This window comes from Muscardinus avellanarius, assembly GCF_963383645.1.
Source record: "Muscardinus avellanarius genome assembly, chromosome: 10".
Lineage (NCBI taxonomy): Eukaryota > Metazoa > Chordata > Mammalia > Rodentia > Gliridae > Muscardinus > Muscardinus avellanarius.
Genome location: NC_137796.1, coordinates 18,032,588 through 18,046,504, shown reverse-complemented (window position 1 = coordinate 18,046,504; position 13,917 = coordinate 18,032,588). Strand labels below are relative to the sequence as shown.

Sequence of the window (13,917 nt, the reverse complement as noted above, 5' to 3'; positions counted from 1 at the left end):
ACAGGAGGATGGCACAGGTTCAAAGCCAGCCTCAGCTACTTAGTGAGGCTCTCAGCAACTTAGTGAGACCTGTTTCCAAATAAAATATAAAATAGGTCTGGAAGTATAGCTCGGAGGTAGAAAGCCTCTGGGTTCCACCCTCAGTACCACAAAAAAAAAAAAAAAAAAAAAAATTGTTTTGTCTTATTTGTGGCAAGCTGTTTTTCTATATACTTTTATGATTGATTGAATGACCAGGGTTTTACTTTTTTTGCTGGATACAATGCATCATTGTATCCAGCCTTCAAAACATTCTTTATCTTTTAGTTTATAAGATTATGATTTAATTGTTCTTATAGGGAAATTTTAAAATTTATGTATTAAAATTTGTCTTTTCCTTTATGGCTTTTTTTGGAGAGGTGTATTACATTTGAAAATCTTATCCTACTCTAAAATAATTAAAAATAAAAATCTAACTTTTAGCCAGGTATAGTGACATATGCTTGTAATCCCAGCATTTGAGAGAGGCTGAGACAAGAGGATCTGAATTCACAGACAGCCTCAGCTACTGAGGCTCTTTGCAACTCAATGAAACCCTGTTTCAAAATAAAGAATAAAAAATAGGGGTGGGGGTTTAGCTCAGAGGTAGAATGCCCCTGGTTTCCATCCCCAGTACTGCAGAATGAATGAATGAAAGAAGGAAAGAAAGAAAGGAAGAAAAGAAAAGAAAGAAAGAAAGAGGGCTGGGGTTGTAGCTCAGAGTTAGAATGCCCCTGGGTTCCATCCCTAGTATTGCCAAAAGATAAAAAGGTACATATATAGTTGAATATAAGTAATTTTGTTTTGTTTTATAGTACCGGAGATAGAACCTAGGGGTATTCTACCTCCGAGCTCTACCCCCAGCTCTATTTTATTATTTATTTTGAAACAGGCTCTCAGAAGTAACAGCGGGCCTCACAAGTTGGTGAGGCTTAGCTGGGAGTGGTGGCGCATGCTTGTAATCCCAGTACTTGGGAGGCTGAGACAGGAGGATTGCAGGTTCAAAGCCAGCCTCAGCAGCTTACTGAGGCTCTCAGCAACTTAGTGAGACCCTGTTTCCAAATAAAATATAAAATAGGTCTGGAGGTGTAGGCTGGAGGTAGAAGGCCCTTGGGGTTCCATCCCTAGTACTGCAAACAAACAAACAAAGAAACAAACAAAAAACAAATTGCTGAGGCTTTCTTCAGACCTGATCCTCCCGTCTCAGCCTAAGTACTGGGATTACAAGTGTGTGTCACCCTGCCAGGCTGTAATTTTTCAGAGAGATGAGAAAAAGAATAATAGGGAAGAAGTGAGGGAAGCAACATGCATAGTAGATTGACTTGAACAAATTTATAGCTGGAAGGGGAAATATATACTGAGATAGAGAGAAATTTAAATTCTTAGATTCTGTAATCTTTTTTTTTATTTTATTTTATTTTTTTTTTGTAGTACTGGGGATGGAACCCAGGGGCATTTTACCTCCGAGCTATACCTCCAGGCCTATTTTTTATTATATATACACACACACATATATATATATATATATATATATATTTTTTTTTTTTTTTTTTTTGGTGGTACTAGGGGTGGAACCCAGAGGCTTTCTACCTCCGGGCTATACTCCCAGACCTTTTTTATATTTTATTTGGAAACAGGGTCTCACTAAGTTGCTGAGAGCCTCACTAAGTAGCTGAGGCTGGCTTCGAACCCGTGTGATCTTCCTGTCTCAGCCTCCCAAGCACAGGGATTACAAGCGTGCGCCACCATGCCCGGCTTATTCTATATTTTGAAACAGGGTCTCATTGAGTTGCCAAGGGCCTCACTAAGTAGCTGAGGCTGTCCACGAACCCTGGATCCTCTTGTCTTAGCCTCCCAAATGCTGGGATTACAAGCATGCGCCACCACATCCGGCTTTGCATTTTTGTTTTAAGAAATTGATTAGTATTCTTTTGATTATTTTGTAATTAAGTATACTTAGTTGACAAAAATCAGTTTTCTAAATTGTCAGAACTTGCCTTTTAAAAAAATGTTTGAAAAACCAAAACATAGACAAAATAGGTTTTATTTTATTTATTTTGTGTGTTGTAATACTGGGGATTGAACCCAGAGGCGTTCTTTCTCTGAGCTACACCCACAGTTCTGTTTTATTTTTTATTTTGAAATAGGGTCTCACTAGGGTTGAGAGTCTTGCTATGTTGATGAGGCTCTCCTTTAACCAGCAATGATCTTCCTGTCTCATTCTCCCAAGTACTGGAATTATAGGTGTGTGCCACCACTCCCAGCTTAAAATAATTTTTATTTGTTTGTTTGTTGCTAGGGATTGAACCCAGGGTGTTCTACTTCTAAGCTACAACTCAGCCCTAGCTTAGTTTTTTATTTTGAAACAGACTCCTTTTTCTTTTTCTTTTCTTGGAGTATTGGGGATTGAAGCCAGAGGCATTCTACCTTTGAGTTACACCCCTAGCCCAATTTTATTTCTTATCTGGAAATAGGGTCTGGCTGGTTGATGAGTCTTACTACTTGCTGATGCTTTCCTCGAACCTGTGATCCTCCTCTCTCAGCCTCCCAAGTGTAGGTATCAAAAGCATGTGCCAGCATGCAAGATCAAAATAGATTTTATTATTCTGATTAATGAATTATTTATGCCAGGCATGATCATTGCCTGGCATAAATTTGAACCTGTGGGATCCTCTTGTCTCATCCTCCCAAGTACTGGGATTACAAGCAAGCGCCACCATGTCCAGTTTGTACCTGCTTATTTATTTCTTTATTTTTTTGGTGGTACTGTTGTTCCTGGAAACCCTTCTACATCCGGGCTACACTCCCAGATCTATTTTTTATATTTTTATTTGGAGAATTGCAGGTTCATGGGCAACTCAGCAGCTTAGTGAGGTCCTCCGTAACTTACTGAGACCCTGTTTCAAAATAAAATAGGGTTGGGAGTTAAGCTCAGAGGTAGAACTCCCCAGTTCCATCCCCAGTACCTCTTCAAAAAAATAAATAGATAGATGTAGGTAGGTAGGTAGAGAGGTAGATAGGTAGGTAGGTAGATAGATAGCTGGATAGATGGATGGACGTATTAACACCTGCATCTAGTCTCTAATCCCAGTACTTGGGAGGCTGAGACAGAGGATCACAGGTTTGAGGATAGCCTCAGCAAGCAGTGAGTCTCTCATCAACCTTGTGAGACCTTGTTTCCAAATAAAAATAAAATAATGCTGGAGGTAAAGATCAGAGGTAGAATGCCTCTGGGTTCAATCCCCAGTACCATCACCAAAAAGAAAAAAAAAATTCAGCATCCACCATAATCAGTATTATTACAACTAGGAGAAGTTTTATTTTGTAACACTTATTTCAGAGATTACTGCAAGGAATGGTAGAACTAGTAAAGAAGTGATTTGAATAACTGCTTGGTAATAATAGCATGCTTAAGTACATCTATGTGTTTTGTTTATAGCACATCTTCGTTACCTCCACTAGACTGGCCTTTACCAACTCACTTTGGACAATGTGAACTGAAAATAGAAGTGCAACCTAAAACTCATCATAGAGCCCATTATGAAACAGAAGGTAGCCGAGGAGCAGTAAAAGCATCTACTGGAGGACATCCTGTTGTGAAGGTATGAGAGTGATGTAGAAGGGTTTCCAGGAACCACAGTACCACCAAAATAAATAAATAAATAAATAAATAAATAAATAAATAAATAAATAAGCAAGCAGGTACAAACTGGACATGGTGGTGCTTGCTTGTAATCCCAGTACTTGGGAGGATGAGACAGGAGGATCCCACAGGTTCGAAGTCAGCCTCACTTATTTAGTAAGGCTCTCAGCAACTCAGTGAGACCCTATTTCAAACTAAAATATAAAATAGGTTGGAGGTGTAGCCCAGAGGTAGAGGCCCCTGGATTCCATCCCCAGGACTACAAAAATAAAAAAGAAAGAAAGAAAAAGACCTTTTAAAAGTTTTGTTGATTCAGATATTTATCCAACTCTCATATCTCTTTCTTACATGTTCCTATGTTTTATAACTCTTAAATTACTTCAGAAATATAGAAGACTGTTCACTGATTCCTTTTTTTTTTTTTTTTTTTTTTTTTTTGGTGGTACTGGGATGGGACCCAGGCGCTTTCTACCTCTGGGCTACACTCCCAGACCTATTGTATGTTTTATTTGGAAAAAGGGTCTCTTAAGCCAGCTGAGGCTGGCTTCAAACTTGCGCTGTCTTCCTGTCTCAGCCTCCCAAATGCCTCCCAAGCGCGGGGGTGGCAAGTGTGTGCCACCACGCCTGGCCACAGATTACTTTTTTGTTGTTGTCTTTTTTTTTTTTTTTTTTGGTGGTGGTACTGGGGTTCCTGGAAACCCTTCTACTTCTGGGCTACACTCCCAGACCTATTTTATACTTTTTTTATTTGGAAACAGGGTCTCGTAAGCCAGCACGGCTGCCTTCGAACCTGCATGATCCTCCTGTTTCCGCCTCCCAAGTGCAGGGATTACAAGCATGCACCACCACCCCCGGCTTGTTGTCATTTTTGAAATAACATTTTATGTATAAATAGTATATAATACAGATATAGTAGACTTACCATTATAAGCTTCTTGTAAAATACAAGAATGATGAATTGTGCTTTTTTGTGTTTACTCTTTCTAATTAGCTCCTGGGATATAATGAAAAGCCAATAAATCTACAGATGTTTATTGGAACAGCAGATGACCGATATTTACGACCTCATGCATTTTATCAGGTGCATCGAATCACTGGAAAGACAGTTGCTACTGCAAGCCAAGAGATAATACTTGCCAGCACAAAGGTTCTAGAAATTCCACTTCTTCCTGAGAATAATATGTCAGCCAGGTATCTGAAACATACCACTAAATGATCAGTGTTTTCTTTATTTTTTTGTTTTTTTGCAGGTCTGGGGATGGAACCCAGGGGCCTTTGACCTCCATGCTGCACCCCCTGCCCTATTTTTTATTCTTTATTTTGAAACAGGGTCTCACTAAGTTACGGAGGGCCTCACTCAGTAGCTTAGGCTGTCCACAAACTGTGATTCTCCTGTCTCAGCCTCCTGAATGCTGGGATTATAAGCATGTGCCACCATGCCCAGCTTGATTTTTTTTCTTTTCTTTTTTTTCTTTTTTTGCAGTAATGGGGGTGGAACCCAGAGGCTTTCTACCTCTGGGCTATACTCCCAGACCTATTTTTATATTTTTATTTGGAAACAGAGTCTCATGAAGTTGCTGAGAGCCTCACTAGGTAGCTGGCTTCAAACCTGTGCGATCCCCTTGTCTCAGCTTCCCAAGTGCTGGGATTACAAGCCTGCGTCACCACGCCCGGCTGATTGATTGATTGATTCATTGATTGATTGATTTTGGTACTGGGGTTCCTGGAAACCCTTCTGCCTCTGGGCTACACTCACAGACCCATTTTTTATGTATATATATAATTTTTTTTGAAACAGGGTGCACCACCACACCCGGCTTCTTTTATTTTTATTTTAAATTTTATTTTTATTTTTTAATTGTTGTGCCCCCCCCCTTTTGCAGTACTAGAGATTGAAAGTCACATTGTTCTATCACAGAGCTATACTCCCAGCCCTTTTTATTATTTTGAAGTGGGATCTGGCTGAATTTCCCAAACTGGCTTCAGATCTGTGATCCTTCTGTCTCAGCCTTCTAAGTGATGGAATTATAAGCATGCTCCACTGTACCCTGCTCTTAAGGAAAAAAAAATTGTGTGTGTGTGTTTTACAGTATTTAATTTTTTATTTTGAAGCAGGGTCTCACTAGGTTTCTGACAGTCTCACTAAATTGTTTAATCTGACCTTCAACCTGGGATCCTCACTCTTACCCTCTCAAGTAATGGGATTACAGGTGTGTACCACCAGGTCTTGCCATAAAGAAAAGTTTTGACTTTACTTCCAGACACTTCATTTCACCCATTGCCAAAAAAATGATGTGAGCTAGGCATGGTGGCACACACTGCAATCCCAGTGCTTAGGAGGCTGTGACAGGATGATCAAAGGTTTGTGGCCAGCCTCAGCTACTTAGGCCCTGTATAACTTATTGAGACCCTGTTTCAAAATAAAAAATAAAAATAGGGTTGGGGGTGTAGTTTAGAGGTAGAATGTCCCTGGGTTCCATCCCTAGTACCACAAAAATAAATAAATAAATAAAAAAGATGTGGCCAGCCTCTCTTTGAGAATGCAAGTAAACTTCTTCCCTCTTGTTCTAGGATTTTAACTTTTCCATATAGCATCAGAAGCATATGAATATTCAATGAGTCAACTATTGAGAGAAATTTAAAATAACTCTTCTGTCTTTTTTAAGAATTCATAAAGTTGATCTAGAGGGGTCAGGGGTCAGTTTGCAGGCCATGTTCCCATTCATTCCTCTAGGTAGTCAAAGCACTGTACTTGAATCAAGGTAAATAGAAAATTGCCAGAAGCTTATTATGCTTCTTTACTTTGCTTGAGGAACAGTATAAGAAATAGGCCAAGCTGGGTGTGGGGGTGCATGCCTACAATTCCAAGACTTGGGAATCTGAGACAGGGGGATCACAGCTTTGAGGACAGCCTCAGCAGTATAGTCAGACTCTCAGCAACCTAGGAAGACCCTATTTCAAAGAAAGGAAGGAGTACTGGGGGTGTAACTTGGAGATAGAACACCCCTGGATTCAATCCTGAGTACTACACACACACACACACACACACACAACACACACACACACACACACATACACACACACAAAAGAAAAAATTAGACCAGTAAAATTTGAACATACATGTCTCTTCCATCCACCATGTCCTACCACATGGAACAGAGATGATAGTCATGATTTATATACCTTCTCTAACCAGACCTGACATAGTACTGCTTGCCTGGATAAGACCAGAAAGGGCAAGGCTACAGAAACACCATTGTTACTAGATATTCCCTTGGTTTTGCCTAGTAAGACACAGGCCTTGTTCTTTCAAGCCTAATCTCTCTTAGACATATAAAGCCAGTACTACCCATAAGACACAGAGCCATTCTACACTACACATTATTTACTTGTTTGTTTGTTTATTTATTTATTTATTTATTTAATTGATACTAGAGATTGAATCTGGGACCTATGAGCTACACACCAGCCCAATATTTTATTTTTATTTTGAAACAGGGTCTCACTAGGTCAGTGAGAGTGTTATTACTTGTTGAGGCTGCCTGTGATCCTCCTGTTTTAGACTCCCAAGGATGGGGAGTACAAGTGCCACCATGCCTGGCTTAGATGATACTTTAAGTATAGGATGTTAGTGTACACTGGCTTACATACTCATAACTCCTTCCTGTATTTAAAACTGGATAAATATGGATGCTGCTGCAGTGTTACATTCTGATCTAAAGTAAAGATAGTTATAGTTTTTTTGTTTTTTTGTTTTTTGTTTTTTGTTTTTGGTGGTACTGGGGTTCCTGGAAGCCCTTCTACCGCAGGGCTACACTCCCAGACCTATCTTTTTTTTATATTTTAATTTGGAAACAGGATCTCTTAAGCCAGTGAGGCTGGCTTCGAACCTGCGCGATCCTCCTGTCTCTGCCTCCCAAGCGCGGGGATTACAAATGTGTGCCACCATGCCTGGCTTAAGATAGTTATAGTTTCAAACAGAATTTAGAAGCCAGGCGTGGTGGCGCACGCGTGTAATCCCAGCATTCAGGAGACTGAGACCAGAGGATCATGGTTCGCGGACAGCCTCAGCTACTTAGTGAGGCCTTTTGCAAGTCAGTGAGACGCTATTTCAAAATAAAGAACAAGCCAGGCATGGTGGTGCACGCTTGTAATCCCAGCATTCGGGAGGCTGAGATATGAGGATTGTGGTTCACGGACAGCCTCAGCTACTTAGTGAGGCCCTCTGCAACTCAGTGAGACTCGGTTTCAAAATAAAGAATAAAAAATAGGGCAGGGGGTGTAGGTTGGAGGTTGAATGCCCCTGGGTTTCATCCCTAGACCAGAAATAAATAAATAAATAAATAAATAAATAAATAAATAAATAAATGGTGAAACTAAAACAAAAAACAAAATAAAGAACAAAAAATAGGGCAGGGGATGTAGCTCGGAGGTCGAATGACCCTGGGTTCCATCCCCAGACCTACAAAAAAAACCAAGAAAACAAAAAACAGAATTTATTATTTATCTTCATTGGTATATATGAAGTATTGTGGTTTCTCACATTTCTTAGAGTTTTGAGAAATATCTTTTTTTGTGACCTAATTTGGAGTGGATAATTATTCCCTGACAAAATAACAATGCATACCTCTATGAAGTTGTTTAGAACCATTGATAAGCTTGTAATTCTAATAATTGGGAGGCTGAGACAGAGGATCACTGGTTCATGGTCAACTTCAGCTACTTAGTGAGGCCCTTCGCAATTTAGTGAGACCCTGTTTCAAAATAAAGAATAAGAAAATCAGGCTGAGGGTATAGCTAAGAGGTAGAATGCCCCTGGTTCAATCCCCAATACTGCACACACACACCAAAATAGAACCATTGATAATAAGCAAATAAAATTTTTTAAATTTTTTTCCTCAGTATTGACTGTGCAGGTATTTTGAAACTCCGCAATTCAGATATAGAACTTCGAAAAGGAGAAACTGATATTGGCAGAAAGAATACTAGAGTACGACTTGTGTTTCGTGTGCACATCCCACAGCCCAATGGAAAAGTCCTTTCTCTGCAGATAGCTTCTATTCCTGTTGAGTGCTGTAAGTGAGCTTTTGATGTTATGCTTATTATGTTTTGCTTATTATGTATTTTGTGCTTTAAAAACATAAACCAAGACATAAATTCTGGGATGTTAATTTGTTTTTCTCATTTGGGGAATGAACTAGCATGTTATTTGGGAAGACTATTGATCTTGGGATTCAGAAGTGGCTTTAAAAATTCCAGTAGTTGAGAGGCTGAGATAGGAGAATAGCAGGTTCAAGGCAAGTGGTGACACACGGTCCTCATCCCAGTATTTGGGAGGCCGAGACAGGAGGATCACAGTTTGAGGACAGCCTCAGCTATTTACGCCATTTGCAACTCAGTGAGACCTTGTTTCAAAATAAAGAATAAAAAATTGATCTGGGGTATAGCTTGGAGGTAGAATACCCCTGGGTTTCATCCCCAGTACCATAAATAATAAGTAAGTAAGTAAATACATGTTTTAATAAAATTAAAGCTTGTAATCCTAGTATTTAGGAGGCTAAGACAGGAGAATCATAGATTTGAGGCCACTCTCAGCAATTTAGTGAGACTCTCACTAATACAGTGAGTCTCTGTTTCAAAACAAAAAAAGGGCCAAGGGGTATAGCTTGGAAGTAGAATGGCCCTGGATTCAATTCCTAGCAACAATGACTGACTGATGGACTGAATAGATTAGATAGATAAATAGATAGATAGATGAGTAAATAGATGGATAGGTAGATAGATAGAACTGGAAATGTACTTAGCTCGGAAATAAAATATCCCTGGGGTTAATCTCCAGCACAAAACAAAACAAAAAAAGTCTTATCACTACATTTTGAACCTAGATAGCAACATATCTGTAGACAAAATCACTTGACCAGTTTTGTATGTATGAATGAGAATGTGCTTGATAGAATCTGAGGGCCCAGTTGTGAAGCTGTGATTTTGATGTGTTAAAGTGTCATTTGATCAACTTGTTTCATTAAAATGTCAGCCTTCAGCCAGAGCATGGTGGCACACGCTTGTAAAAACCAGTATCTGGGAGCTGAGACGGGGGATTGAAGGTTCAAGTACAGTCTCAGCAGGTAGTGAGACTCTATCAACCTAGATAGACCTTTTTTAGAAATAAGAAATAAAATCTGGTTAGGGGTGTGGCTTAAAGGTAGAATGCCTCTGGGTTCAATCCCCGATTCCACATAAAAATTAAACAAGGAGGAACCTCTTATATAAAGGCATGACCACCCAATCACCACACTCATGAATCGAAAGGATTCCTTCAATGCTATTTTATTAATTAACTTATTTTTTTTTTCTTGAGGTACTGGGGATGGAACCCAGGGTACATTTTACCTCCAAGCTACAACCCCAGCCCTATTTATATTCTTCATTTTGATATAGGGTCTTACTGAGTCGCAAAGGGCCTATGTAGCTGAGGCTGTCCGCAAACTGCAATCCTTCTGTCTCAGCCTACTGAATGCTGGGATTACTAGCATGTGCTACCTTATTTTTTATTTTGAAACAGGGTTTTGCTAAGTTGCAAGGACTTCACTAAGTTTCTGAGGCTGTCCATGAACCTGTAGTCCTCCTATCTCAGCCTCCCCAAGTACTGGGATTACAGGGGTGTGCCACCATGCTCAGCTATATCTTTTTTTCCTTTGTGGTACTGGGGATTGAATCCAGGGGCATTCTACCTTGGGCTACACCCCCAGTCCTATTTTTATTCTTTATTTTGAAATGGCCTCACTAAGTTGCAGAGGACCTCACTATGTAGCTGAAGTTGGCCCCAAACCTGCAATTCTCCTGTCTCAGCCTCCCAAATTCTGGGATTATAAGTATGAGTGACCACACCTGGTATCCTTATTTTTTTAAGCAAAGTAATTAATTAATTTATTTTTTATTTTTTTATTTTTGGTGGTACTGGGGATGGAACCTGGGGACCGTCTACCTCCAGGCTACACTCCCAGACCTATTTTATATTTTATTTGGAAACAGGGTCTCTTAAGCCAGCTGAAGCTGGCTTCGAACCTGTGCCATCCTCCTGTCTCAGCCTCCCAAGCACGGGGATTACAAGAGTGCGCCATCACACCCAGCTAAGCAAAGTAATTTAAATAATTTGAGTTCATATGATAGTTTGAGTTTTTTCAGTGAAATTACTCTAAAATCATTTTTAATTTTTAATATTTTGTTTATGAAATTCATGTGATCATTGAAAATAGAAAACACTCTGGAACAAGGAGTTTTATTAATTTCTCTTGTATTATAACTACCCTTAGCTAATCACTATTAACTTTTTTTGTGTGATACTAGGGATGGAACCCAGGGGCATTCTACCTCCGAGCTACTGTTTTTACTTTTTTGTATTATTATTTTTTTGAAACAGGGTCTCACTAAGATACGGAAGGTCTCACTAAGTAGCTGAGGCTGTCCATGAACTGTGATCCTCTGTTCTCAGCTTTCTCAATGTTGGGACTACAAGTGTGTGCCACCACACCTGGCTTAAGCACTATTACCTTTTTAGAATGTTTTTGGCATATATACAGTGTATGTTTATATGTAAATGCACGTATGTGTATGTGCATGCACGCGCATACATATTTAAAAAAATGTTTCAGTACTGGGGATGGAACCCAGTGGCATTCTACCTCTTAGCTACACTTAAGAGTCTCACTAAGCTTGGCATGGTGGTGCACGCTTGTAATTCCTGCTCTTGGGAGGCTGAGACAGGAAGACCTCATAGGTTCGAAGCCAGCCTCGGCTACTTAGTGAGGCTCTCAGCAACTTAGTGAGACCCTGTTTCCAAATAAAGTATAAAATAGGTCTGGGAGTATAACCTGGAGGTAGAAAGCCCCTGGGTTTCACCTCTAGTACCACCAAAAAAAAAAAAAAAAAAAGTCTTACTGAGTTGTGGAGGACCTCACTAATAAGTAGATAAAGCTGGCCATGAACATGCAATCCTCCTGTCACAGCCTCCCAAGTACTGGGATTACAAACTTATATGAATTTTTTTTTTTTTTTTTTTTTTTTGGTGATACTGGGGGTGGAACCCAGAGGCTTTCTACCTCTGGGCTATACTCCCAGACCTATTTTATACTTTATTTGGAAACAGGGTCTCACTAAGTTGCTGAGAGCCTCACTACGTAGCTGAGGCTGGCTTCGAACCTATACAAATGAATATGTATTTTTATTTTTATTTTTTTAACTTTTTTTTGGTACTAGGGATGGAACCCCGGGGCATTCTTCCTCTGAGCTACATCCCAACCCTATTGTTTATTCTTTATTTTGAAACATGGTCTCACTGAGTTACAAAGGGCCTCATTAAGTAGCTGAGGCTATCTGCTAACTGTGATCTTCTGTCTCAACCTCCCAAATGCTGGGATTACAAGTGTTTGCCACCATGCCCAGCTTGAATAAGTATTTTTAAATTTTACACCTGATTAGATTTTATATTACCATATAAATAAGTTTTTGTATGGTAATGCCATCTGTTGAACACACTTTTGCAATTTCTTAGCAAAATATTCTTAGAATGTATCCATGATGGCTGGTTTCTTTCATAAAAACAGTATATAAAACTTGAATTGATCGACCTCCTAGAACTGTCAGTGCTTGATTTCATGCTTCTTTTATTAATTAATTAATTAATTTAATTCTTGTGGTACTAGGGGTGGAACTCAGGGGCTTTCTACCTCCGGGTATACTCCCAGACCTATTTTATATTTTATTTGGAAACAGGGTCTCACTAAGTTGCTGAGAGCCTCACTAAGTAGCCGAGGCTGGCTTCAAACCTGTGTGATCCTCCTGTCTCAGCCTCTAAAGCACAGGGATTACAAGTGTGTGCCACCACGCCCAGCTTCATGCCCCTTTTATGTGAGCCAGTTAGAACAGTAGAGACACAAGTGTTTTCTGAGATTTAGATTAGTACATCCCAAGTGGTGGTTGATGCTAAGTACCAGAATCATCTCCTATGAAAGGGTTTTTTTAATATTCTCTTTGAATGATACAGTGGTCTCAGTTTATGTACTTTTTGTAGCTAGTTATTAAATAGTTAGAAGACACAGTTTCCATAGCAGAATAAGAGTATTTGCTTTCTTTAAGAGCATTCAAGTTTAAATTTTTTTAGGTGCCGTGCCAGTCAAATTAAACACAGATGATTCTCTATACCAGGAGTTTTCTACCCACATAAAAAGACTATAAGTAAACCTGTTTTCCAAATGTGAAGAAGAGAGAATATTCAAAATCTTTTTTTTTTTTTTCTAATTCAGAGAGAAATTTAGATATGTAGGCATTTGGCAAGAAGAAACCATTAGAGAAACTAAGCAGTTGAAAGATGTATTCTATAGTTTTAAACCCAGGCAATTAATAAATAAGTCATTGCCAGCTGTGGTGAAACATGCTTGTAATCCCAGCATTTGGAAGGCTGAGATAGGAGAATCACAGTTTGCAGACAGCTTCAGCTACTTAGTGAGGCCCTTTGTAACTCAGTGAGACCCCGTTTCAAAATAAAAGAATAAGAGCCGGCCGTGGTGGCGCACGCTTGTAGGCCCAGCATTTGGGAGGCAGAGACCATAGGATCATGGTTCACGGGGACAGCCTTAGCTACTTAGTGAGGCCCTCCATAACTTAGCGAGACCCTGTTTCTTTTTCTCTTTTCTCTTCTTTCTTTCTTTCTTTCTTTCTTTCTTTCTTTCTTTCTTTCTTTCTTTTCTTTTCTTTTCTTTTCTTTTTTTATTTCTTTCTTCTTTCTGTGTGTGTTTTTTATTCTGGTGGTACTGGGAGTGGAACCCAGGGGCTTTTCTACCTCCAGGTAATACTTCCAGACCTATATTATACTTTATTTAGAAACAGGGTCTCACTAAGTTGTTGAGAGCCTCACTAAGTAGCTGAGGCTGGCTTCAAACCTGTGCGATCCTCCTGTCTCAGTCTCCTAAGCGCTGGGATTACAAGTGTGCCTGGCCTATTAGCAAGACCCTGTTTTAAAATAAAGAATAAAAATAGGGCTGGGGGTTTAACTCGGAGGTTGAATGCCCCTGGGTTCCATCCCCAGACCTGCAAAAAAGAAAGAAAGGATGGACAGATGGATGGAAGGAAGGAAGGAAGGAAGGAAAGAAATAGGGTTAGGGGTGTAGCTCGGAGGTAGAATACCCAGTACCACAAAAAAAGAAAAAAGAAAAATCATAAATAAGATTTTTAGAAAAGATAGTAAATCGGACCGGACG

General features: G+C 39.6%; 1 protein-coding gene across 2 annotated transcripts in view; it reads left to right on the top strand.

Moving 5' to 3' along the window:
- NFATC3 (nuclear factor of activated T cells 3) overlaps positions 1–13,917 on the top strand; it is a gene marked incomplete at both ends in the record, with an annotated part of 110,127 nt that overhangs the window by 31,996 nt on the left and 64,214 nt on the right. For both annotated transcript variants that reach the window (XM_080704488.1, XM_080704489.1), the window contains 3 exons: positions 3,458–3,620; positions 4,653–4,852; positions 8,564–8,736. In XM_080704488.1, coding sequence (XP_080560614.1) covers positions 3,458–3,620; positions 4,653–4,852; positions 8,564–8,736 — 536 coding nt within the window. The remainder of the gene's footprint in view (positions 1–3,457; positions 3,621–4,652; positions 4,853–8,563; positions 8,737–13,917) is intronic.